Genomic DNA, 27487 nt, shown 5'->3' on the forward strand with positions numbered 1-27487 from the left:
TATTATATTTACTCTCTTATAATCATTATGTCATATTAGTGGCAAAACTTAATTGTTGGTCATTACACCGCAAACACGTTTTAATATTTGTGTTAGTTATTTCAAAATCAGATAAGTTTTGATTTTTACAAAATGTACAAGTAATATTAGCGATAGGTTTAATTTCATATAAAATAGGTGTATTCCATAATTTTGATCTTATTATTTCTCTAGCAATATCTAAAAACTCATTTATAATAGATACTTTCCTTTTAAAGATTGGATTATGTGTATTCATCGGTGATAATGGTTTAGATAAAATTGATTCATATTCATGTATCAATAATCCTGTCCTTACAATGTAGAACATTTTATCGCAATTAATATTCTGCAATGTTTGTTCAATATTTGCAATATTTGTTTTAATATCAACTGATGTTTCATTATAATTTAAAATTAAATCTTTTATCTTATTTAATTTTCCATGAAGTACATCAAATTCCATGTTGAATTTATTAATTATTTCATTATCAATGTTAATAATATCTATTTTTAACTCAACTGGACGTTCATCACATACTGAACCCTCCGGCGTCCGTCGTCTGTCGTCATCGTCGTCGTCTGCCGTCTGTCGTCCGTTAACTTTTCGACGTTAACACTCCAGCTTCCACAAGTATCAACCGATTCTGATCAAACTTGACATGCAGCATCCTTACCCCAAGGACCAGGTTGTTATTACATTTCAGCCCGATCCGTTGAAAAATGGTGGACTTAGGCGACCATTTTGTTTTTGGTCATGAAAACGATGTTAACACTCTAGCGTCCACAAATATTAACAGATTTTGATCAAACTTAGAATGTTTAACCCTTACCACACAAGGTAGGTTGCTATTGCATTCCAACCCGATCCGTCACAAAATGGCCGCAATAGGCCGCCATATTGTTTTCAGCTCCGAAACGACGTTAAGACTTTAACGTCCACAAATATTTATGGATTTTGATCAAACTTGGTGTGTGAGACTCTTACCACATAAGGTAGGTTGCTATCGCATGTCAACCCGATCTGTCACAAAATGGCCGCATGCACAACTATATTTCTGCAACATTGTTGCAAAGTGTACCATTGTATCAATTGTAAAACAAGGACAAGTATAAGGATACAAGGACCTTAAAATTATTACACAAGGTTGTTGGCTTTTCATTTAAGTCAAATCTAGTACAGACAACTGACCTACTTTAAAGTTGTCCAGTCAGTTCAGTTGAGTTCTGCTTCCCTGGAAGCTCTAGTTTCATTTAAGTTATTCATTTGTATTATAATTCTCGTGTTTGAAATCAAAATTTACATTTTTTAAAATTTTATTAATGTTTTTAGAAAAAATCAGAAAATCGGAAATTTTTAGACATTTTGGAAATTTTGGGAAAATCGTGAAAATCGTGAAAAATGTCAAATCGGAAATTTTGAAAATCTTTTTTTTTTTTGAAAATATGGAATTTTAGAGATTTGAAATAAATATTTAATTAAATAATTCGAACACTTCCGGTTTGTGGCGTGTCACTTCCGGTTTTGGGGGCCAGAGGGGGGTATGGGGATTCTGCTCTGTCCCAGAACTCTCATTTCTTATCTACTCTCCTGGCATCCACCAAACCCGGATTCAAAAGAGGCAGTTTGGAACTCGGTAGTGAGTGTTGCAACCGAGGACAGACGATTTTTACGTGCTACACGCGTCAGCTCTCGGCGGTCCTGTTCTGTGAGCTTGTGTGGCCTACCACTTCGCGGCTGAGCTGTTGTTGTTCCTGGACGTTTCCACTTCACAAAAACAGCACTTACAGTTGATCGTCGCAGTTGGTCGTCGCAGCTCTAGCAAAGCAGAAATTTGATTAACTGACTTGTTGGAAATGTGGCATCCTATGACGATGCCACGTTGAAAGTCACTGAGCTCTTCAGTATGGCCCATTCTACTGCCAAAGTTTGTCTATGGAGATTGCATGGCTGTGTCCTTGATTATACATACCTGTCAGCAATAGGTGTGGCTGAAACAGCCGAATCCACAAATTAGATGGGGTGTTCGCATACTTTTGGCCATGTAGTATATCTTATTCACAGACAGACAGACAGACAGACAGGGGTGAAAACATAACCACCATCCACCTTTGGTGGCTGAGGTAACAACTTGCACTCAAGATTAACAGAAGAAAGTCGAAATGTCTGCATGAGGCTTAACTTGACCAGCTGTGAACCAGACTTCAAAGAAATCAGCAAAACGATGCAACATCAGATGATGCAACATAAGAGTCACGTTAGAAAATGGCATTCTTCTTTTTGTCCCCCGTCGCACCGTGGAGCGAAAGGGGGACTATGGTTTTCCCCTCCGTCCGTGTGTGCATCCATGCATGCGTGCGTACGTGCACTGCAATATCTTTGTAAAAGTAAGCGAAGGACCGAATTCTAATGTGGTGTGTGGGTGCAACTAGGCATATGGAAGAACCCTATTGAAAATTAGGTCGCCACGTCAAAATCCAAGATGGCTGTCACCATATCTAAACCTTGTGAGCGCGATATCTTGAAAAGTAAATGTCTGAACCTTGTGAGCGGAATTTCTTGAAAAATAAATGAACTTCTAACTTCTAATCTGGTGCGTGGGTGTATCGAGGCATAAGGAAGAACGCTATTGAAAATTGGGTCGCCACGTCAAAATCCAAGATGGCCGCCACCATACATATGTCTGAACCTTGTGAGCGAAATATTTTGAAAAATAAACTAACTACTAACGTCTAATCTGGTGTGTGAGTGTATCGAGGCATAAAGAAGAACCCTATTGAAAATTAGGTCGCCACGTCAAAATCCAAGATGGCTGTCACCATATCTAAACCTTGTGAGCGTGATATCTTGAAAAGTAAATGTCTGAACCTTGTGAGCGGAATATCTTGAAAAATAAATGAACTTCTAACTTCTAATCTGGTGCGTGGGTGTATCGAGGCATAAGGAAGAACGCTATTGAAAATTGGGTCGCCACGTCAAAATCCAAGATGGCCGCCACCATATATATGTCTGAACCTTGTGAGCGAAATATTTTGAAAAATAAACTAACTACTAACGTCTAATCTGGTGTGTGGGTGTATCTACGCATAAGGAAGAACGCTATTGCAAATTGGGTCGCCACGTCAAACTCCAAGATGGCCGCCTTGCGTCTTCCACTTTGTCAACTCACATCACTTCACCGACGGTGGACCTAGGCGTAACGCTTGTCCTTCTTAAGACCCAATGTGCTTTTCAGCACATACAGCCGCAACAAGAATCCTCAGATCTGATCAGTTTTGAGTAATCCTCTCTGCATACTCCAGTGCAATTCCCCTTTTGATCGAAGTTCATTTTCAACACTCTCCATGTGTTTCTTGGCCTCTTCCACTTCCTTCTCCCATTAGTGGCCAAAACATAGTTTTTTTAGTCAGATGTCCCTCTTATTTTCTCATTATATGTCCTACCAATCGCCATCTTCATTCTTTGAAAATCCTTCTTAAACATCTAAGGTCTGCTGGTCTGCTGACCTTTGGGTGGAGTCAGGCCACCTGTCTAGCCAAAGGGTGTAAAGCAGTGTGGTGGAGTCAGGGCAGCTGAAAACTGAGCCATGTATTGAGCCATATGTGAAAATTGAACCATATGTCATATTTTCCAAAAAGGGCAAAACTCCATGAAAAGTTGGGGAAATGCCCTGAAACCCAAAAGTGTTTCTGTAACTTATCATCACAAAGCCTTGTACTAAGTTTCAGTTGAATATGTTAAAGGGTAAGGGTGGGAAGTCTGGAAAATCACAGGAGGGACGGATGGACAGACAGACAGACAGACAGACAGACGGAGAGCAAACCTATAGTCCCCTCTGGTGAAACCAGTAGGGGACTAATAAGAGTGTGTGGGTCAGTCAGTGTGTCTCCTCCATAACTCCAAAACCATGAAACCCAGCGACCCAAAACCATGAAACCTTGTGACCCAAAACCATGAAACCTTGCGACCCAAAACCATGAAACCTAGCGACCCAAAACAATGAAACCTAGCGACCCAAAACCATGAAACCTAGCGACCCAAAACTTTGCAAGCATACTAAGGGAACTCCAAAGGAGTGTATGAATGAAAACTTTGTATTTGGGTAAACATAAACACCCTTTTTCAAGATAATTACCGGTTTACCTTCATGAAAGGCTTTATCCTTGGTCAGCCCAACTCACATCATAGGGGTGGTAGCTGCCACTTTGTTTCGGCCTATTCAAACGTGCCTTGCCTTTGAAGCACGATCTCCTCTCATGGACTAATTAAGATACTTTATATAAATCAAAATTTGTGTTCAGGTTTGAGGATCGTTTCTTGTGGACGAAATAATTGTCCAAATCTGGAGTGAATTCTGAAAATGGTAAGAAATCACCGATTCTTATAACTAAGTGTTTTCTACAAGTGTTGGATTGTTCAACCACCAACAGGGAATGTGAGCTGGGTTTAGACCATTTGCCTGTGTCGGTTGGAGAGTGTTTACTGAGAAGATTGAGATGAGTGCTGTGTTTGTATCATCTATGCTCTTTCAGTAATCTTGTGGCTGAAATGGCCCTTAAGATATGCCCGGTCATACTAAGCACCACCTGGAGACATCTGTAGACACTATTTTTAAGCAAATGAATGCTTTTTTTTAGCATTTTGAACTGCTGCTAAGCTCAATTCTGGGGTTTATGTTTTGAAATGTGGTTCAGGTGAAGAGATTCTTGAGCTTATCGCATTTTAGTTGTCCCCCGTCGCACCGCGGAGCAAAAGGGGGACTATGGTTTTCCCCTCCGTCCGTGTGTCCGTCCGTCCGTCCATCCGTACGTGTGGGCGTGCGTGCGGGCGTGCGTGCGTAAGCGAAGGACCGCATTCGAATTTGGTGTGTGGGTGCAACCCACGTCAAAATCCAAGATGGCCGCCGCCATGTATGTCTGATGCCATGTATGTCTGAACCTTGTGAGCTGAATATCTTGAAAAATAAGCGAAGTACCAACTTCTAATGTGGTGTGTGGGTGTATCTAGGCATAAGGAAGAACCCTATTGAAAATTGGGTCGCCACGTCAAAATCCAAGATGGCCGCCTTGCGTCTTCCACTTTGTCAACTCGCATCACTTCACCGACGGGGGACCTAGGCATAACGCTTGTTGCAATTAAATAAAGGCACGAACACCGCCCAGAAACAAAAGTTGTATGGGGGCAGAGCGGGGAGGGAGTTTGGGAGAACGTAAGTGGGAGGAGAGGGGAAGGCAGCGCCATAGAATATGGCTTTATTTTAATTACGTACAACTAAAATGTGCCTTTATTTAATTATAACATTATTTAATAATGTGCCTTTATTGCCACCTTGGAGAGTTCCAGTTCCTTGATAGCGGGTGCTTGGGGTGACAGTCACAGTGCAAGTCTCATCCCTCAATGGAAGCCCATGTTATAATCTCTTTTAAAATGGTACGTGCTGTTTGAACGTACTGTGCCCGTTTCGTTCAATCCTGTGCTAATGCCAGCAGACGGGACGTCAAACACTGATAAATCGGCCAGCCTATGAAACAGTAGGAGGTGAAGCCCTTCCCCCCTCCCCCTCAAGTTCTCTTTTCGCTTAAGCCTCCTTAGCCTCCATGAGGTATAAGAGGATAAACTAACCCCTCCCCTCAAGTCCCCTCAAGTATATACCACCATGAGATGCAATTGCAAGGGTAGTAAAGCTAGATTCTAGGTAAACGTAAACCTACAATCTAGGTACACCTCTCCCCTCCTCCTTCTTCTCCTCCCCTTCCTCGCCCCCCTCCCTGAGTTGTGCCGAGTGAGCGACGTGGTACGCAGTTACCACAAGGCATTACAAGGCAACAAGGCATTACGTACACAGTTCAGTTACCTGCACTACATGTGTTAATTCTCGGGCAAAAGTACCCGTAGGTGGTGCGCACTGTCACTCTTCTCGTTTTTACAACCAAAAATACATCCTATTCTCCTTTTTAATAACCGGTCGATGGAACAAAGTCAAAGTTTAGGCGTCACACGCCTGCGGTGCGGCCCCGCGGTGTCGTGTGCTGCCTTGGTGTCATCCGATTTGCAAACTGAAAATGTGATTTTTTTTTTCTTTACACAAGATCGCATTGTTTCACCTTTTAGTATGATCTGCTTTCATTATATTCTGATCTGATCCAGTCTGATCTTCTCCCCCCTCCTCTTTCTCCTCCTCCAACCCTTACTCCCCCTCCCCCCCAACCCTCCCTCCCCCCCAACCCTCCCTCCCCCCCCAACCCTTACTCGCCCCACAACCCTTCACTCCCTCCCCCTCCCTCCCCTCATTTTTGCACCCGTCCTCGCTCCCCCACACTCCTCTCTCTCTATCTCCCACTCCTCTGTCTCTCTCCACCTTTTATGGTGCGAGTGCTGAATACCACTTTAGCAATATGCAAATCTAAGTTTTGTTTTGTTCTTTTTTTGATATCTCAACCATATCATTCGGTGTCTGGAAAGGGTCAGAGTTTTGAAGAAGAAGTAATGGTGTTACATGGAAATCCTTCATGCTACCCTGTGTTTGTTACTTTTTTAAATGTTATTTTCTGTTTAATCCTGCCGTGTTCAAATATTATGTAACGTGCTCTTAATTGTCTTTTTCCACCCACCCATAGTGCCTCGTACCTCGACGAGCTCTTGCAACTTCTACATTGAAAAAAGGTAAAAGTTTTACTCAAGAAAGCAGCAAACAGGAAGAAGAGCAAGAAGGTGAACAAAAACATGCCGACAGAGAGGAAGAAGAAAAAGAATCAGATGTCACCGGTAAAGAAGAAGAAAAAGAGGATAAAGAAGAAGCACCAATTGAAAAAGAGCAAGAAGAAGAAATGCCAGCAGAACAGGCAATGCAAGAAGCTGAAGAAGATGGAAAGGGAGAAGACACGATTGAAAAAAAAGACGATCAGAACAACGATTTTGAAGATGAGGAGGATGATGACGACGATGATGAAGATGACGAGGAAGAAGAAAAGTTAATTCGTCGGCTACCAGCATCCGACATCCCTTTGCACATGTTTATGGAATCATCACAAGGCGTGCTGCTGCTGCTGATGTTAAAACAGCACCTTAAAATACTGTTCGGCTTCTCAGACAGGTAAGGTGTCATCACCACTTCAGTGCAGGTCAGCATTGTTTTGACTAATAGGTTAAATGTCCACCCTCGTTGGTGTTTTGTTAAACTATTTCCTTTGTCACATTCATCAGATCCTTCTTTTGAGATATGTTAATTACAAGTGAGGGAATGTTTCTTGGTTTTAAAGGACACACCTGGTGTACGTGGCAGAGTATCCAGAATACCACGGCATAGTTTTCCACATGATAAAACATGAGCCAGTGAAAACCGCAATGCTGATTGTGCAAACAGTAACTCGACATTACAAACTAACCATTTATTCTATTTAACCACAGTTATGGTCTCCCCAACGCAACAAGCTAACCATTTATATTATTTAACCACAGTTGTTTATTGTCTCCCTGACCATTTATATTATTTAACCACAGTTGTTTATTGTCTCCCTGACCATTTATATTATTAAACCACAGTTGTTTATTGTCTCCCTGACCATTTATATTATTAAACCACAGTTGTTTATTGTCTCCCTGACCATTTATATTATTAAACCACAGTTGTTTATTGTCTCCCTGACCATTTATATTATTAAACCACAGTTGTTTATTGTCTCCCTGACCATTTATATTATTAAACCACAGTTGTTTATTGTCTCCCTGACCATTTATATTATTAAACCACAGTTGTTTATTGTCTCCCTGACCATTTATATTATTAAACCACAGTTGTTTATTGTCTCCCTGACCATTTATATTATTAAACCACAGTTGTTTATTGTCTCCCTGACCATTTATATTATTTAACCACAGTTGTTTATTGTCTCCCTAACCATTTATATTATTAAACCACAGTTGTTTATTGTCTCCCTGACCATTTATATTATTAAACCACAGTTGTTTATTGTCTCCCTAACCATTTATATTATTAAACCACAGTTGTTTATTGTCTCCCTGACCATTTATATTATTAAACCACAGTTGTTTATTGTCTCCCTGACCATTTATATTATTAAACCACAGTTGTTTATTGTCTCCCTGACCATTTATATTATTAAACCACAGTTGTTTATTGTCTCCCTGACCATTTATATTATTAAACCACAGTTGTTTATTGTCTCCCTGACCATTTATATTATTAAACCACAGTTGTTTATTGTCTCCCTGACCATTTATATTATTAAACCACAGTTGTTTATTGTCTCCCTGACCATTTATATTATTTAACCACAGTTGTTTATTGTCTCCCTGACCATTTATATTATTAAACCACAGTTGTTTATTGTCTCCCTCACCATTTATATTATTAAACCACATTGTTTATTGTCTCCCTGACCATTTATATTATTTAACCACAGTTGTTTATTGTCTCCCTAACCATTTATCTATCTATAATTCCAGTAATCTCTGTGTGTTTGTTTGTACGTTTGTACGTTTGTTTGTTTGTCTGTGACCGCTGTTTCTCGACAACTACCGGTCCGATATACTTGAAACTTGCCAGGTATATTGCTGGGGACCCGAGGATGTGCCTTTTCAAGGTTTGAAATTAATCGGACAAGTACTTACCGAGCTATGGCGATTTAGCCGTTCGCCGTTCGCTTTGGCTTTGCGAATGGACCAAACCATTCATGTAAATAGAGGGGGGGGGGGGGGGGGGTGTTCTGTGGTCGTTCGCTTTGGCTTTGCGAATGGACCAAACCATTCATGTAAATAGAGGGGGGGGGGGTTCTGTGGTCGTTCGCTTTGGCTTTGCGAATGGACCAAACCATTCATGTAAATAGAGGGGGGGGTTCTGTGGTCGTTGCGAATGGACCAAACCATTCATGTAAATAGAGGGAGGGGGGTTCTGTGGTCGTTACTGCCACGTGGTTTCAAAGTTTTTTTTTGTTGTTGTTGTTTGCACGCATGTTTTTTTGCACCCACGTACGGGCACGCCCTAGGATGTTTACACACACACACCCCTACACAAATTTTTTTTTTTTTTTTTTTTTGGCAAGGAACGGGCACCCACGTACGGGCACGTCCTAGCTTATATATAGTACGGGCATGCCCTAGTATTATTAAACCACAGTTGTTTATTGTCTCCCTGACCATTTATATTATTAAACCACAGTTGTTTATTGTCTCCCTGACCATTTATATTATTAAACCACAGTTGTTTATTGTCTCCCTCACCATTTATATTATTAAACCACATTGTTTATTGTCTCCCTGACCATTTATATTATTAAACCACAGTTGTTTATTGTCTCCCTGACCATTTATATTATTAAACCACAGTTGTTTATTGTCTCCCTGACCATTTATATTATTAAACCACAGTTGTTTATTGTCTCCCTGACCATTTATATTATTTAACCACAGTTGTTTATTGTCTCCCTAACCATTTATATTATTAAACCACATTGTTTATTGTCTCCCTGACCATTTATATTATTAAACCACAGTTGTTTATTGTCTCCCTGACCATTTATATTATTTAACCACAGTTGTTTATTGTCTCCCTGACCATTTATATTATTAAACCACAGTTGTTTATTGTCTCCCTGACCATTTATATTATTTAACCACAGTTGTTTATTGTCTCCCTGACAATTTATATTATTTAACCACAGTTGTTTATTGTCTCCCTAACCATTTATATTATTAAACCACAGTTGTTTATTGTCTCCCTGACCATTTATATTATTTAACCACAGTTGTTTATTGTCTCCCTAACCATTTATATTATTAAACCACAGTTGTTTATTGTCTCCCTGACCATTTATATTATTTAACCACAGTTGTTTATTGTCTCCCTGACCATTTATATTATTAAACCACAGTTGTTTATTGTCTCCCTGACCATTTATATTATTAAACCACAGTTGTTTATTGTCTCCCTGACCATTTATATTATTTAACCACAGTTGTTTATTGTCTCCCTGACCATTTATATTATTAAACCACAGTTGTTTATTGTCTCCCTGACCATTTATATTATTAAACCACAGTTGTTTATTGTCTCCCTGACCATTTATATTATTAAACCACAGTTGTTTATTGTCTCCCTGACCATTTATATTGTTTAACCACAGTTGTTTATTATCTCCCTGACCATTTATATTATTTAACCACAGTTGTTTATTGTCTCCCTGACCATTTATATTATTTAACCACAGTTGTTTATTGTCTCCCTGACCATTTATATTATTAAACCACAGTTGTTTATTGTCTTCCTAACCATTTATATTATTAAACCACAGTTGTTTATTGTCTCCCTGACCATTTATATTATTAAACCACAGTTGTTTATTGTCTTCCTCACCATTTATATTATTTAACCACAGTTGTTTATTGTCTCCCTGACCATTTATATTATTAAACCACAGTTGTTTATTGTCTTCCTCACCATTTATATTATTTAACCACAGTTGTTTATTGTCTCCCTGACCATTTATATTATTAAACCACAGTTGTTTATTGTCTCCCTGACCTTGACACACTAACCAACTATACTGTTTAACCACAGTTGTTTATTGTCGCCCTGACATTACACACGAACCAATTATACTGGTTAACCACAGTTGTTTATTGTCTCCCTGACCATTTATATTATTAAACCACAGTTGTTTATTGTCTTCCTCACCATTTATATTATTTAACCACAGTTGTTTATTGTCTCCCTGACCATTTATATTATTAAACCACAGTTGTTTATTGTCTCCCTTACCATGACACACTAACCAACTATACTGTTTAACCACAGTTGTTTATTGTCTCCCTGACATTACACACGAACCAATTATACTGGTTAACCACAGTTGTTTATTGTCGCCCTGACATTACTAAATTGCATCAATGAAGGCGAATATGAAAAAAGATTCAAAACTATATTCCCATGGCTAGTCGGTCAAATGTATGATCGATCATATATGTATTGTCCCATGGCTATTCAATCAAAAACAAAATTCTAACTAAAGGGTGGACCATTTATCTCTTCCCAGTTTTTAACCCCTGTAATTCTGTTGCTAAGAAACAAAATCAAATTAAATATTTACATGATATAGGCACATATTTCAAGTTTTTATGGTAAAATGTTTTATTGAATTCAGAAATGTACAAACTAGTTGTGAATTTTGATGTGATCTCCATCATTTTCCTTGCAATGTGTGCATCCTTTTGTGATAATCCAAGACCATTTTCTGTCGCATTCTGACCATAATTACTCCAAAAGCTGCTTGAACCTGCTCTTTCAGATCTTGAATGTTCGCTGCATGAGTTGTGTAAACCTTGCCCTCAAAGCCCCACAAAAATATATTGCAGGGGGTGAGGTCTAGCGAATGAGGGAACCAGGGCATATTGTTTTTATTAACTCAACTGGACTACCGTCCAGTTGAGTTCATCACATACTGAACCCTCCGGCGTCCGTCGTAGTCGTCGTCTGTCGTCCGTTAACTTTTCGACGTTAACACCCCAGCGTCCACAAATATCAACTGATTCTGATCAAACTTGACATGCAGCATCCTTACCCCAAAGACCAGGTTGTTATTACATTTCAGCCCGATCCGTTGAAAAATGGCGGACTTAGGCGACCATTTTGTTTTTGGTCATGAAAACGACGTTAACACTCTAGCGTCCACAAATATTAACAGATTTTGATCAAACTTAGAATGTTTAACCCTTACCACACAAAGTATGTTGCTATTGCATTCCAACCCGATCCGTCACAAAATGGCCGACATAGGCCGCCATATTGTTTTCAGCTCCAAAACGACGATAAGACTTTAACATCCACAAATATTCATGGGTTTTGATAAAACTTGGTGTGTGAGACTCTTACCACACAAGGTAGGTTGCTATCTTAAGTCAAATCTAGTACAGACAACTGACCTACTTTATAGTTGTCCAGTCAGTTCAGTTGAGTTCTGCTTCCCTGGAAGCTCTAGTTGTTGTTTATACTGCATATAACTAATTTTGTGCACTTCTGAATTCAATAAAATTTTTACTACAAAAACATGAAATATCTACCTATATCCTGTACATATTTTGTTTGATTTCATTTCTTAGCAACAAAATTACAGGGATTCAAAAGCAGGAATAGATAAATGGCCCACCCTGTATATTCCCATAGCTAGTCGGTCATATGTATGAAGTTTCGCATCAATCTTTTAAGCGGTTCTGGAGCAGGTTTTTCATGGGTTTTTTCTTCAATCCAATATGGCCATCAGACCACGTGACCAATGACGTCATGATTATCACCCTATATAACACCATGGGGAGTTGATAACATAGACAAGGGGAAAGGTGACCCTCTGGAGTGTGGCGCGTACCGAGCGATAAAGTTATTGGAGCATGGAATGAAGGTATTGGAAAGGGTGTTGGAGAGGAGGATAAGGAAGAAGGTGAAGATCGACGAAATGCAGTTTGGATTTATGCTAGGAAGAGGAACGACAGACGTGCTCTTTATTGTGAGGCAGTTGCAGGAGGAGTACATGGAGAAGAGGAAGAAGTTGTTTCTTAATAATAATAATAATTCATTTATTTTGTATAGCGCTTTTCACGAAGCCCAAAGGCGCTTTGACAGAGTGGAAAACATAATGCATAACAATACATGAAAACAACAATTGCAAAAAGACAAGAATCAATAGGGAAATATTTAAAGCAAAAGGAGGGAGAAGGAGAAGAGATAGTCAGGGGTTAAATGCTGTGGGTTGAATGTTGAATGCAGTGTTGAACAGGTGGGTCTTTCGTGATGTTTTGAATGTGGTGAGTGAGGAGGAGTCTCTGATGGTGTGAGGTAGTGAGTTCCAGAGGGTGGGAGCAGCGATGGAGAAGGCCCTGTCCCCCCAGGATCTGAATTTGGTCCGGATGGAGGGGGTCAGGAGGTTGGTACCAGCAGAGCGGAGGTTGCGGGTGGGAGTGTGTCTGGAGAGGAGGTCAGCCAGGTAGGATGGGGCCAGGTTATGGAGGGCTTTGTATGTCAAGAGGAGGATTTTGTACTGGATTCTCTGGGGGATGGGGAGCCAGTGAAGCTTGTAAAGGACGGGGGTGATGTGGTCACGGGTCCGGGAATGGGTGAGTAGACGGGCAGCGGAGTTCTGAATGTATTGGAGTTTATTGGTGATTTTTGAGGGTGAACCATAGAGGAGGCTGTTGCAGTAGTCCAGACGGGAGGTGATGAAGGCGTGGATGAGGGTTTCTGCAGCCGTGGAGGAGAGGGATGAGCGGAGACGGGCAATGTTTTTCAGGTGAAAGGACTTTGTGATCTGCTTAGTGTATTTGTCGAAGGAGAGGGTTTGGTCAAAGATGATGCCAAGATTCCGGATGTGAGGGGAGGTGGATACTGGGATACCGTCGATGTTGAGGGCAAAGTTATGGGTGGATTTTGTGAGCGTTTTTTGGGCCAATGATGATTATTTCAGATTTATCACAGTTAAGCTTGAGGAAGTTGATTTGAAGCCAGGATTTTATTTCAGTGATGCAGTTTGTCAGGATAGAGTGGGTGTCGGTGGAGACGGACTTGGTGGAGATGAAAAGCTGGATGTCATCGGCGAAGCAGTGGAATTGGAGACCATGATGGCGGATTAAGTGACCGAGGGGGGGACAGGTAAAGGATGAAGAGGAGGGGGCCAAGAACTGAACCTTGGGGGAGGGGAGCAGTGGGGGATTTGTAGTTATTGATGGAGATGAACTGGCGTCTGTCAGAGAGGTATGATTTAATCCAAGAGAGGGCAGTGCCGGTAACGTTAAAGGTGGATTCAAGTCGGGTGAGGAGGATAGTGTGATCGATGGTGTCAAAGGCAGCGCTGAGGTCGAGGAGGACGAGAATGTTGAGGTTGCCAGCGTCAGAGGAGAGGAGAAGGTTGTTGGTGATTTTGAGGAGAGCAGTTTCAGTACTGTGGTTGGAGCGGAATCCGGATTGGAATGTTTCATACAGGTTATTGGCAGAGAGGTGATGTTTGAGTTGAGTGGCTACAGCGCGTTCCAAAACTTTTGACAGAAAGGGGAGGTTGGAGATGGGTCTGAAGTTGTTTAGGGTGTCAGGGTTTAGACCAGGTTTTTTTAGAATGGGGGTAACAGCAGCAATTTTGAGGGAAGGTGGGACGATGCCTGTAGACAGGGAGGAGTTTATGATAAGTGGAGAGAGAGCAGGGAGGGAGGCCTTGACAATGCTGGAGGGGATGGGGTCAAGAGTGCAGGTGGCAGTTTTCATTCCTATGAGGAGTTCAGAGAGGTCAGTAGGGGAGATTGGGGAGAATCGAGACAGGGGATGGCAGGACATGGGGGGGCAGGTGGTTGGAGGGGGAGCGGGTGCGGAGGTGGTCAAGCTGTTGTAGATGTTGTCAATTTTGCGTTGGAAGAAAGAGAGGAAGGAGATGCAGTTGTCTACTGTGAATGACTGGGTGGTGGTGTTCAGGGGGCGGAGGAGTTTGTTTATTGTCGAGAAGAGTGCTTTTGGGTTTCAGGAGCCAGAGTGGATAATTTGAGAGTAGTAGGCGGAGCGGGCGTGGGAGAGGGCATCTTTGTGGTGTTGTAGGTGTTCCTTGTAGGCTTGGGAGTGAACTGTGAGACCTGTTTTATTGCGGAGTCTTTCAAGTTGGCGAGCACGGGTTTTCATCAGGCGGAGTTCAGGGGTAAACCAGGGAGCAGAATGGGTGAAAGAAACTGTTTTGGTTTTTACAGGCTCAAGCTGGTCAAGGCAGGAGGAGAGAGTGTGGTTGTAGTAGTCAGTGAGGTCGGAAGGGGTGTGGAGGTCAACGAAGGGAGAAGTGGACATTTTTTCAGAGAGGGTGGATGAGAATGAGGTAGGTGAAAGAGCGTTTAGCTTACGGAAGTTGATAGTGCGATAATGTCTTGTTGTTGGGGTGGGGATGTTGATGGTCATAGTGATAGCTAAGTGGTCAGAGAGGGTGAGGTCGGAGCCAGAGAGATGGTGCAAATTTAATCCAGTGGAGCAGACAAGGTCCAAAATGTGACCACGGATATGGGTAGGAAAGTCGTCATGTTGAGTGAGGTTAAAGCAGGTGAGTAAATCAGTGAAGTCAGTGGTTATTGTGGAGTCAGTGATTATTTGTTCAGTTATTTATTTGTTTATTATTTGTTCAGTCAGTCATAAATTCTTGGGTTTGTTGATCTGGAGAAAGCATTCGATAGGGTTCCACGCGAAGTATTGACATGGGCATTGAGGAAGTTAGAAGTGGAGGAATGGTTGATCAGAGTTGTGATGGCAATGTACAAAAGAGCGCGCACAGCTTTAAGGACGAAGGACGGGAACAGTGGTGAGTTTGAGGTGAAGGTGGGAGTGCATCAGGGGTCGGGACTAAGTCCACTACTATTTGTACCTGTGATGGAGGTGCTGGCTCAGACCGTAAAGGAGGGTTTACCGTGGGAGTTGTTGTATGCAGATGATCTGGTGTTGATTGCGGAAAGTATGGATGGACTGAAGGAAAAGATGAACAAGTGGAAGGAATGTATGGAGACAAAAGGTCTGAAGGTGAATATAGCAAAGACGAAGGTGATCGCAAGTGGTAAAGCATGTGGTGAGGTGGAAAGAACTGGGAAGTGGCCGTGTGCTGTGCGCAGGAAGGGTGTCGGAGTGAACTCCATTCAATGTACAATGTGCGCTGAGTGGGTTCATCAAAAATGTAGTGGTTTGAGAGGGTCATTAACCAGTGTGGCAGCTACATTCAAGTGTAAGGTGTGCACAGAGGGAGCTGCAGATGGAGGAAATGTTGAGTTGGATCTTGGAGACGGCGTGAAGCTGGAAGGTGTGAAAACATTTTGCTACCTCGGAGACATGCTGAATGGCGAAGGTGGATCAGACTCGGAAACGGTTGCTAGAGTGAGATGTGCATGGAAGAAGTTTCGGGAACTGAGTGGCGTGCTGATGAGGAGGGGAGTGTCGTTGAAGCTGAAGGGAAAGGTGTATGCTGCATGTGTGAGAAGTGTTATGATTTATGGGAGCGAGACATGGGTCATGAATGTAGAGCAGCAACGAAGGCTGGAAAGGGTGGAAATGCGAATGGTTCGACGGATGTGCGGAGTATCGTTGAGAGAGAGGAAGACAAATGATGAATTGCGAAAGATGATGGGAATAGAGCCTGTGATTGAGGCTGTAAAGAGGAACAGGTTGAGATGGTTTGGTCATGTGTTGAGGAAGGATGAAAGTGACTGGTTGAGAAGAGTGATGGAAATGAATGTTGAAGGAAGTAGAGGACGGGGAAGACCGAGAAAGACTTGGCTAAAGATGGTGGAAGAAGAAATGCGGGCAAGGGGGTTAACAAGGGGAGATGCAGAAAATAGGGCAAAATGGAGAACATTGTCATGGGGACCGCAAGGCTAACCCCCGCTGTAGTAGGGAAAATGGCCTTAAAATGCATGTTGTTGTTGTTGTGTTGTATAACACCATGGGGAGTTGATGACATATGCCAACGTTTCAGTTATTTTCGTTAAGCGATTTCGGAGAAGATGTCCAAATTTTTGCCTGTAATCCAATATGTCTGCCATACCCTGTGACTGATGATGTCAGAGTTATCAATAAAATATTCTCTAAGGGGACCCCCACCTATGCTTAATGTTTCACATCAATCGGACAAGCGGTGGTAGAGGGGAAAAAAAGCAAAATATATGTTGCGAAAATATATGGACATGGACACACACAGACGTGCCATGTTATAATATGTGACATGTTACTTACACCCACGTCCCCCACCCCTACGACAAGGTCGGAGACGGGGGCAATTGAAATGAGCTCCGTCTGACCAACGAACCAATCATGTGTTCTTGTACTTTTGTGTGTGCAATATTTCAAAAACAGTTCAACTCTTTCATATTGCAGATATCTATCTATTCCTCATGACATTATCTCAACTTGAACTTGAACTTGAACTTGAACTTTATTATCCACATCAAAATCAACAACACTTTGACTACAATGTAATTTTTAAAAAGTAAAGGAAAAAGTGATTGGATAATAGGAACCAGAAAATAGCATAAGGTGCTAATCAGGTGTGGTACCTTAACATTTAGACATTTTAATGATTTGTTAACATACAGTTAATCTCACATTAAATACTTTGTAAGAGTTTTACGGAAACAGTGCGGCGAGGTTTTCTTTCTCAAATCTAACGGTAATTCATTCCAAAAATTAGGAGTTGTGTATGATGTACAAAATGTCCCATGAGATGTGTGACATTTTGGTATATGCAGTTTTTGTCCCCCGTCGCACCGCGGAGCCGTAGGGGGACTATGGTTTTACCCTCCGCCGTGCGTGCTTCCGTCCGTCCGTGCGTGCGTACCCTTGTGAGCGGAATGTCTTGAAAATAAATGAACTACCAACTTCTAATCTGGTGTGTGGGTGTATCTAGGAATATGGAAGAACCCTATTGAAAATTGGGTCGCCACGTCAAAATCCAAGATGGCCGCCACCATGTATGTCTGAACCTTGTGAGCGAAATATCTTGAAAAATAAACGAACTACTAACTTCTAATCTGGTGTGTGGGTGTATCTACGCATAAGGGAGAACGCTATTGAAAATTGGGTCGCCACGTCAAAATCCAAGATGGCCGCCACCATGTATGTCTGAACCTTGTGAGCGAAATATCTTGAAAAATAAACGAACTACTAACTTCTAATCTGGTGTGTGGGTGTGTCTCTAACCCACTCGCAAATATTATCGAGTCTTCCATGTTTTCTGCGTCTTCCACTTTGTCAACTCACATCACTTCACCGACGGGGGACCTAGGCGTAACGCTTGTTCACTTTCCTTTTGTCTGGTACGAAAGTTATGTTGTATTAAAGGACGATGTTGAACAATTGAATGTGCAAGTGTGTTATTTGTTAAATCATACATAAATCTACAAACGGACAGTCTACGACTCTACGCAGTTGAAACACATTCAACAAATTCAATTCTCTAAACAAAGGCTTTGACTGTGACCGAATTGTACTAAATGTAAAAGTACGTAAAGCCATCTTGTGAGTTAACATGATCCACTTAAAATTAGTTTCATACGTGCTACCCCACACTATTCCATATGTAATATGTGGCTGTATGAATGCCTTATAAATTAAAATCAAAATGCATCTTGGGACAAAGCATCGAATAAACCAAAATCAAGATGCATCTAATCAACCTGATAAGATCACGGCTGTGAGTGCTGAATTATGTTGCCAGAGCAACCGTCTGATAACGTGGCTTTTGTACACGATATTTCAAAAACTGATGAACATTTAGCTTTCATATTGCAGATACCTATTCCTCATGACATTATCTTAACATGATTAGATCAATGCTGTCATCGGCTGAATTATGTTGCCATGGCAACCATCCAACGTGGCATGCATATGCGATATTTCAAAAACTGTTCAAGATTTAGCTTTCATATGACACAAATCTATTCCTCAAACCACCCAATGGTTGGTGGACCTTGAGTATCAGCTCCTGATTGGTATTGGCCCGAGTGTGAATATGGCCAATGGTAAAATGCAAATTTTTCAATGTGGTGCACCCTTCGTTTGGCTCTTGGTTTTGTCTGTATGTGATTGGATCCATCAATTAATGTACTTTAACAATTCTGTACTTTAATATCAGATCTCTCATCATAGAGTGCATGTTTGTTAGGTCAGTTAGTTAATCTACAGACTACTCATTCGGTATTTACCTTACCTTTCACGGTGAAACGGAAGTAGTAAGTTAATTTAATGTTTTGCTCTTATTTGTGACGTTTAATTAGTTTCTTCTTTGTGTTTAAAATCTCAAATATTAGAAAGGAATGAATGATTTGATGGGAGACCAGGAAATAAAAATTACTTTTTTTATTGTTCTGTTTCTCTGGTGTTGGGCTAGCGGCTAGGGTGCCAGCTTAGGATCCTAGGATCCTGGGTTCGAATCCCGGTCGATCGCTGAATTAACGCCAGGGGGGTTGACTCAGCCTGTCATCCTTCCGAGGTCGGCTAATTGAGTACCAGTTCACTGGTAATTCCCTGTGTGTCGTAAAAAGGCGACAAACAGGGTTGGCGGCAGGAAGGGCATCCGGCCATAAAACATTGCTTCAAAAAGGGGACCAAAAAACAACAACAACCACGGTCCCCGAAAAAGGCCAACCCCCGCTTTGCGGGTAAAAATGGCCTCTAAACGGTGGTTTTTTATTTATTGTTCTGATTCTCTCTTCCCCTCTCCTCTATTTATCTTCTCTTTTGGCAACTCATCATGCACCTCGCCCTTTCTCCTCCCCGTTTCTCACTCTTGTCGTCATCTTTCTCCATTTTGCCAGTAAAATTCAGCGCTACTCACCTACAGAATCAGCCAAGGTTTACGATAAAACTGTCACTCGTAAACAAGGTTCGAGATTCCATCCACAGCAGACGCTGGACTTCCAGAATAGCCAGCGCACGACCACTCATTCCCATCAGTCGGTGGAAAATGGCCAACAAGCAGATTCAAGTTCATTGGCGTTTCGTCGTCGTGTTGTTCGACAATTTTTAGACGTAAGTACTGTTAGGAAAATGGGGTTTGATCGACATCGTTTATTATTATTTGCCGTATGCTGTGGGTTTGCGTTTTTGATGAATTGTTGTTTCTATGAAGTTCATAATTCTGAGTTTTGCTGCACACGTGCATGAGGTTAAGAATGTTTGTGCAGTTTGGGGTTTAACGTTGAGTTAGCATTCAGGGATGTGGAAGGTGAACTGGTGCAAACAGGAATTCTTAGTTTTTTTCTTCTTCTTTAACAGTCACTAGCATCCCACCTTGTGGGGTCGGCCGGGGAAAGCTTGGCTCGAATCTTCACGAACCGGCTGCCCAGGCCCGACATTCGACGAAGGTGCAAACAGGAAATAGGTTCAAAACAAGACAAAGCACACGAAACTCACATTAGGTTCCATGGTAACTACATTCACAGAGCATACCATGAAAATGATCGGGTAACTTTGTAAGGCCTCACCTTCAGAGCACTTCCTGTAGGACAACTAAATGAACCGATTGGCCAGGTTTCCCATGAGGAACTTGGCAAATGGGCGTCATTTGCCCCTCATGGGCAACGCAGTTGCAAATCATTGGCCTGGGGCCCTAAAAGGTCTGAAGCGCTTTGGGGCATAAAAGGTGCCGGGGCAGAACGGGTATTGGGAGGTTGGAGAGGTGGGTTGATCAGAGATCGGTGTGACGAGGATATTGCTATTGGATCGGTAGGTTTCTCGAGGACCCGTGGTGAGAGCATTTTGAGCTGTGTGGGTGTGACGAATCAAAGAGCAGCTTCAGATCACCTGTTCGCAAAGACGATGGCTGTAATCGGAGCCATGTTGTTCTGCCACTTGGGATGTATCGCAGTGGCGAAAGTGGTTGAGTGAATCTGCGTTCATTGTGCAAGCCACAAATATAATTATGTCCTTTCATGGCGTCATTGAGTGTAAGAGCCAAGGTGAGGCTGTGCCTTTTGCCAGTGCCAACTGGTGAGCACACGTTCACCAAGGAGGAATGCCGTTTCCACTTTCCTGCTCTGTGCAGCCGCCGAAGCCTATGAACACCTGGACCTGACGCTGTTCCACGACAGTGTGCCGAGAGGAATTGATGTCCCTCAGACACAATGCCTTTGCTTTCCTTCAGACATAAGCATTCCCATTACCAGCTGGTGCAGCACCTGTCGCACACTGGGGTGTTACCAACCATCCCCAAGGCCGGCTTCACTCGGTTATGCCACATGCTCTTTTTCTTCTACTATTTTCTTTGTATGCGACACGTGTCTGCGGGTAACATCATTTACTTGGGGAACGTCTATGCAGCTGAGCCACATGCATGTTCTGCAGAGGCTGGACGATGTTTGCTCCAAACTCTACTGCTCCGGTACCTAAGCTCGTGCTATTAATGTACAAATAACTGGTGGAATCGAACCTCATGTAAAAAATAGTCAGTCTATGTTCACCATTCCATTCCATGGCTCATTTGTCCGCTCATTAATCACATCACAATCACGTTATACCAAGTGTGGTGAAAATCCCATGAAGGATTCACAAGTTACCTTTGAAACCGAATTTTACCGAAGAGGACGTCTGACCTTTGGCCTCTCGACCTCAAAATCAAATCGGTTCATCTTTGCATCATTATACATATTGTACCAACTTTGGTCAAAATCCCAGATCACTGGTTCACAAGTTATCACGGCAACAGCATTTTCACCTAACATGACCTCTGACCTTTGACCTTGTGAACCCAAAATCTGATAAGTTAATCATTACCTCATTATACATACCTACACCAAGTTTGACATAGATCCCTTCAGCCATTCTCAAGTTATTGTGGTAACGAAAACCTATCACAGATGGACGGACAACCTGAAAACATAATGCTTCCGGGTGACTTTGTCGGGGGAGGCATAAAAAGATTCATCATCAGGTAGAGAAATCTGTGGAGTAATATGTGGGGAAATTTGTCACGAATCGGACAAGGTTGCTTTTTTGTATGTTATTCATATATGCGGAATGCACAGCTTAACAGGGCATTTGTGGTTAGACAAGGATTTTGGACGTAATCAACTAAGATCAAAACTCTCTGTTGCAATTACAGGTGTCTCACATCCAACGAGAAATACAATACAAAGAGAACAAACGTGTTGGTTGTCATGACGTCAAGTAAATATTTTGATAGTAGCATTTTAGATCTCAGAGTGGAGTTCACTATTATTAGATGGGTGATAAATGTGGAACAAATGAGGGATATTTGTGGGGCCTAGGAGGGGGACAAATATCTGTGCATCAGAAAAGAAATCGTTTTGGAGATAACGCACAAAGCACAAGTGATTGGCTAAGTGTATCAAATATGCCTTCATTTTTATACCTCCGCCGACAAAGTCGCCGGAGTCATGTTTTCAGGTCGTCTGTCCGGCTGTCCGTCCGTCCATCTGTGATAGGTTTTCATCACCACAATAACTTGAGAATAGCTGAAGGAATCCAAGTCAAACTTGGTGCAGGTATGTATCATGAGGTAAAGATGAACTGATTCGATTTTGGGGTCACGAGGTCAAAGGGTCATGTAAGGTAAAAAAAATCCTGCAACTGTGACAACTTGTGAACCAGTGATCTAGGATTTTGCCCAAAGTTGGTATAATTATATGTAATGATGCAAAGATGAGCTGATTATATTTTGGGGTCAAGAAGTAAAAGGTCAGAGGTCATGTTAAATTACAATTATTTTGTTACCGCGATAACTTAAGAACGACTGAAGGGATCTAAGTTAATCTTTTCGAGGTATGTATAATGATGTAAAGGTGAACTGGTTAGATTTAGGTGTCAAAGCTCAAGTCAGGTAAAAATGTGATACTTGAGAACAGCTGAAGAGATTTACATCAAACCTGGTAGAAGTATGTGCATAATGATGTAATAATGTGGGCGGATTGCGATGTCGAAGAGTGTCGTTCTAGTTATAACATGCCATTTCACACTTTGGTTAACTGTATTTTAACCCCTTTAGTTTCAAACCTTGATGCTGCATCTCGACCCTGATGATGAAGAAGAGGAGGGTGATGGAGTCGTGGCTAGAGGACAGGCCTTGCGTAACCTTCTCGGCAACTCTGGAGCGGGACTTCCTGAAGGGGACGAGAGCGACGGAGAATGGAGGCCGGGTGGACGTGGGGTGAGAGAATCGGTAAGTAAAGAAAAAGGATGCTGTAGCATGGATAGTTGTTTTTTAAAACATAGCACATAATAAAAAAATTTTTAACTCCTTTAGAATTACCCTATAGAATTACCCATAGAATTATCCTATCAACAACAACAAAAACAACAGGCATTTTAAGGCCATTTTCCCTGGTAGAGCGGGGGTTAGCCTTGCGGTCCCCATGACAATCTTCTCCATTTTGCCGTATTTTCTGCATCTCTCCTTGTTAACCCCCTCGCCTGCATTTCTTCTTCCACCATCTTTAGCCAAGTCTTTCTCGGTCTTCCCCGTCCTCTACTTCCTTCTACATTCATTTCCATCACTCTTCTCAACCAGTCACTTTCATCCTTCCTCAACACATGACCAAACCATCTCAACCTGTTCCTCTTCACAGCATCAATCACAGGCTCTATTCCCATCATCTTTCGCAATTCATCATTTGTCTTCCTCTCTCTCAACGATACTCCACACATCCACCGAACCATTTGCATTTCCACCCTTTCCAGCCTTCGTTGCTGCTCGACGTTCATTACCCATGTCTCACTCCCATAAATCATAACACTTCTCACACATGCAGCATACACCTTTCCCTTCAGCTTCGACGACACTCCCCTCCTCGTAAGCACGCCACTCAATTCCCGAAACTTCTTCCATGCACATCTCACTCCGGCAACCGTTGCCGAGTCTGATCCACCTTCTCCATTCAGCATGTCTCCGAGGTAACAAAATGTTTTAACACCTTCCAGTTTCACGCCGTCTCCAAGATCCAACTCAACATTTCCTCCATCTGCAGCTCCCTCTGTGCACACCTTACACTTGAATGTAGCTGCCACACTGGTTAATGACCCTCTCAAACCACTACATTTTTGATGAACCCACTCAGCGCACATTGTACATTGAATGGAGTTCACTCCGACACCCTTCCTGCACACAGCACACGGCCACTTCCCAGTTCTTTCCACCTCACCACATGCTTTACCACTTGCGATCACCTTCGTTTTTCCGATATTCACCTTCAGACCTTTTGTCTCCATACATTCCTTCCACTTGTTCATCTTCTCCTTCAGTCCATCCATACTTTCTGCAATCAACACCAGATCATCTGCATACAACAACTGCCACGGTAAACCCTCCTTTACGTTCCGAGCCTATCAATTACCCTATCAATCCATTAGAATTACCTCTCTCTCTCTCTCTCTCTCTCTCTCTCTCTCTCTACCTCTCCCTCTCCCTCTCTCTCTCTCTCCCTCCCTCTCCCTCCCACACCTTCCCTCACCCTCCCTCTCCCTCCCTCCCTCTCCCTCCCTCTCTCTCCCTATCCCTATCTCTCCCTCTCCCCCCCCTCCCTCTCCCTCCCTCTCTCTCCCTCGCTCTCCCTCTATCTCCCTCTCTCTCTCCCTCTATCTCCCTCTCTCTCTCCATTCATTCCAAAAAGTCGAGATTTTTCCCAACACTTAATAGCAGCTGGTATCGTGAAGGTACGGCATCTCCGACATGACTCAGGGTATGGTTGGAAATCCATAAGTGAAATCGCAGACCTGACAGGGATTTGGTCCCATCGGGTGATTGCAAACATTTTGAGGAAAATGATTCAGGTGGGACGGCAACTTGGACTCAAGGTACAGAAGATGATTTGAATGAGCCAACAGTGCCGAAATTGATTGTTGAACCCATTCAAAATGATTTACCCCCTGTTAGCGATGGGTCAAAGCTTTTCCAGACTGTGGACAGCAAGGGCATCTATAAGGTGTGCTTTAAATTGTTAAATGGGACTCCTTCTTTAAACGGGGTTGTTACCCAGAGGACCCCCCTCCGAACCTATCTGGGAAGCCATGTAGAGTGCGCCCATATCAAAAAGAACAGGTGATCTCCATTGGCGTTTGGCCCACTGGATTGTTCCCTCCAACACGTTTATCAGACATTTTTCTCCTGTATCTGTTTGTTGTCCCTTTTGTACAGTCAATGAAGACTTGTTTCATGCATTTATAGACTGTGTACGATTATTTCCTTTGTTTCATTGGTTGAATTATATTGCACACAAAATGCATATTACTTTTTCTTTGAGAAATTTCATCTTTTGTTTTGCTCCTAAACAAGATCCTGTATCTAAACTGTTTACTTTCCTAATAGCAACTGCGAAACTTGCTGTTTATTTAACAAGAAAAGATAAACTAGCTGGCAAACCGACAGAGCACTGTAATATCATGTTGTCTTTTACTGCATTGGTCTCAGCAAGATTGAAACTTGAGTTTACCTTTTCCAACGAGGCAGGAAATCTTCAAAACTTTATTGATACTTGGTGTGTCGGTGGTTTTTGTGAGGTTGAAGAAAATGAATTGCAAATACTGTAATGAGATGCTGATTATGTTTCTTTTATTTGATGATCATTGGGTGCTTCTTCTTTTTTTTGCCATTATTGAATTGATTTGATTGCAAAACATGTATATTATTACTTTTTGTATTTTTGTAATAAAAGGACTCAAAAGTCAAAAAAAAAAGTCTCTCTCTCTCTCGCTCCCTCTCTCGCTCTCTCTCTCTCTCTCTCCCTCTCTCGCTCTCTCTCGCTCTCTCTCTCGCTCTCTCTCTCTCTCGCTCTCTCTCTCGCTCTCTCTCTCTCGCTCTCTCTCTCTCTCTCGCTCTCTCTCTCTCTCTCTCTCTCTCTCGCTCTCTCTCTCTCGCTCTGTCTCTCTCGCTCTCTATCTCTCTCTCTCTCTCCTTCTACCTCCCCCTCCCTCACACTACATCCTTCCTTCTCCCTCTTCTCTCTCCCTACCTCCCCTCTTTCGCTCCCTCTTTCTACCTCCATCTCTCTACCTCCCTCTCTCTACCTCCCTACCTCCTTCGCTCTCGCTACCCCCTCTCTCTCCCACTACCTCTATCCCTCCCTCTTTTTTCTGTTTTTTTTTTTTCATTATTTTTCCCCCTCTTTGTTTGGCAGTCTGTACTTTTTTTTTACCTCTAACTTTTTTCTTTGTTTCTTCTGTCCATCATTTAATTACTCAGATGCCTCTCCGCCGGACTCGATCGTCTCAAGCTTCACTCAATAATACCAGCGGCAACACCAATTGCAGCACCGTTGCAGATTTGTCTCCAGATATGGATCCAAACTGCAACACACAACCATACGAGTCTGGAGAGGTCGTAGCCACTCTGGTACTGGCCTACGGAGACAGGCCCCAACTGGGCCGAGTTATTGGACGTCCGGCACCCGGTTCTTTGACGCTGCTTTGGCTTGCTGGCTCTTACTCAGGATCATGGTGTCCAGCTCGAAGGCGCTGTGGACGGCGCATGGAGCCTTGGAGAGAGCAAGTTAAAGTCCAGGACGTACTAATCCGTGGCATCATGTTGAGTAGTGGTGGAAAACTCGGCATGCGACTTGCACGGATCTTACGTACCTTGTACCAACGTCATGACGAAGAGGTTGGAGACGGAAGTACTCTCTCTGATTAGAAGAGAACGCACCGATAGGTTGCGTGATAGCAAAAACGAGGCAATTAGCCGTGGTTTTTGGACTATACCAATTCTGGGAAATATTCGTGTTTAAAGACGCAATATTGTAATGCATTTTGAGGTTATTTAAAACAAAGATCCAGAAAATAAAGAAATTTATCGACTTCATTGGAGAACAACCTGAGTGAGGGGTCTGTGCGGAAGAGGAAGCAAAACTGAAATGTATTGAAGAAGAAAAAAAGAGACTTTAGTTTGTTCTGCTTCAACCCACCTTCCCCCTACCCGACCATTTCTATCACTCTCTGTCCTTGTCCTCGGTTATACATGATGTAAATAAGTTGTCACCGTCTCCTCATTTACACTCAGCACCATGTCCTTCAGCGCACTCTTCATTTTATCCCTTCCTGCGTCTCCACCATATTTTCCCTCGTTTTATCATCACACACACACACCATTCCTCACGTTTCATTGTGTTCCTTTGTTTTCTCCAATTCCATTCTCTCTTTCTGATTATTATTTGTAATTTTAATCTTCCTACTCGTCCCTCATTTCATTTGAGAATGTTGTATCCAATTTAGACAAGGTTAAATAAAGTTTTTTGAATGCCCTGTTCACTGCATTTTTGTCTTTCATTTGTTCTGCTCTGTCTTTTTCAGGTTGAGGAGGCATTCCCATGCTCCTAAAACTTTGCTTTTGATGTTCTTATTGGCAGCAGTTTTATTCTGTGTTCCCTTTAGTTTATTTGGTTTTCACTGAAATATGTTATCGCTTCAATTGTCATGGTTGTTGTAATACCTCAATTCTCTTCTTCTCTTATATCCACCACTGACACTCAATATCTCAATGTCAACATTTTCTATGGATACAAGAGCTTCATTTGCATTGCAAGCTGTTACAATAATATCCACCATTTTAGCATGTTGTGCTGACATCTCGACTGCGGGGAGGACACGCTTGCCGGGACGTCACGCTTGCCAGGTGGGTGAGCTTGCGGGGAGGGCACTCTTGCCGGGAGGGTGAGCTTGTGGGGAGGACGAGCTTGCAGGGAGGGTGAGCTTGCAGGGAGGGTGAGCTTGCAGGAAGGGTGAGCTTGCAGGTATGGCACGCTTGCCGGGAGGTCACGCTTGCTGGGAGGGTGAGCTTGTGGGGAGGGCCAACTTGCAGGGAGGGTGAGCTTGCCAAGAGAACACACTTGTGGGGAGGGCGCACTTGCAGGGAGGGCACGCTTGCCGGGAGAGCACGCTGACCGGGAGGGTGAGCTTGTGGGGAGGGCCAACTTGCAGGGAGGGCGAGCTTGCGAAGAGGACACACTTGTGGGAAG

The 27487-nt window shown here is 42.6% G+C and overlaps 1 protein-coding gene across 1 annotated transcript in view; it reads left to right on the plus strand.

Annotated features, from left to right (window-relative positions):
- Positions 1-26778, plus strand: part of LOC137421314 (nipped-B-like protein A) — a 622227-nt gene extending 595449 nt beyond the window's left edge. Inside the window, exons 43-46 of the mRNA XM_078772631.1 lie at positions 6637-7112; positions 19343-19556; positions 22531-22704; positions 25720-26778. Of these exons, the coding sequence (XP_078628757.1) occupies positions 6637-7112; positions 19343-19556; positions 22531-22704; positions 25720-26166 (1311 nt within the window). The 3' untranslated portion in view covers positions 26167-26778. The remainder of the gene's footprint in view (positions 1-6636; positions 7113-19342; positions 19557-22530; positions 22705-25719) is intronic.
- The last annotated feature ends 709 nt before the right edge of the window (positions 26779-27487 follow it).

The sequence above is a fragment of the Myxine glutinosa genome, chromosome 2 (assembly GCF_964187855.1).
Source record: "Myxine glutinosa chromosome 2, kmMyxGlut1.1, whole genome shotgun sequence".
In the NCBI taxonomy this organism is placed as follows: Eukaryota; Metazoa; Chordata; class Myxini; order Myxiniformes; family Myxinidae; genus Myxine; species Myxine glutinosa.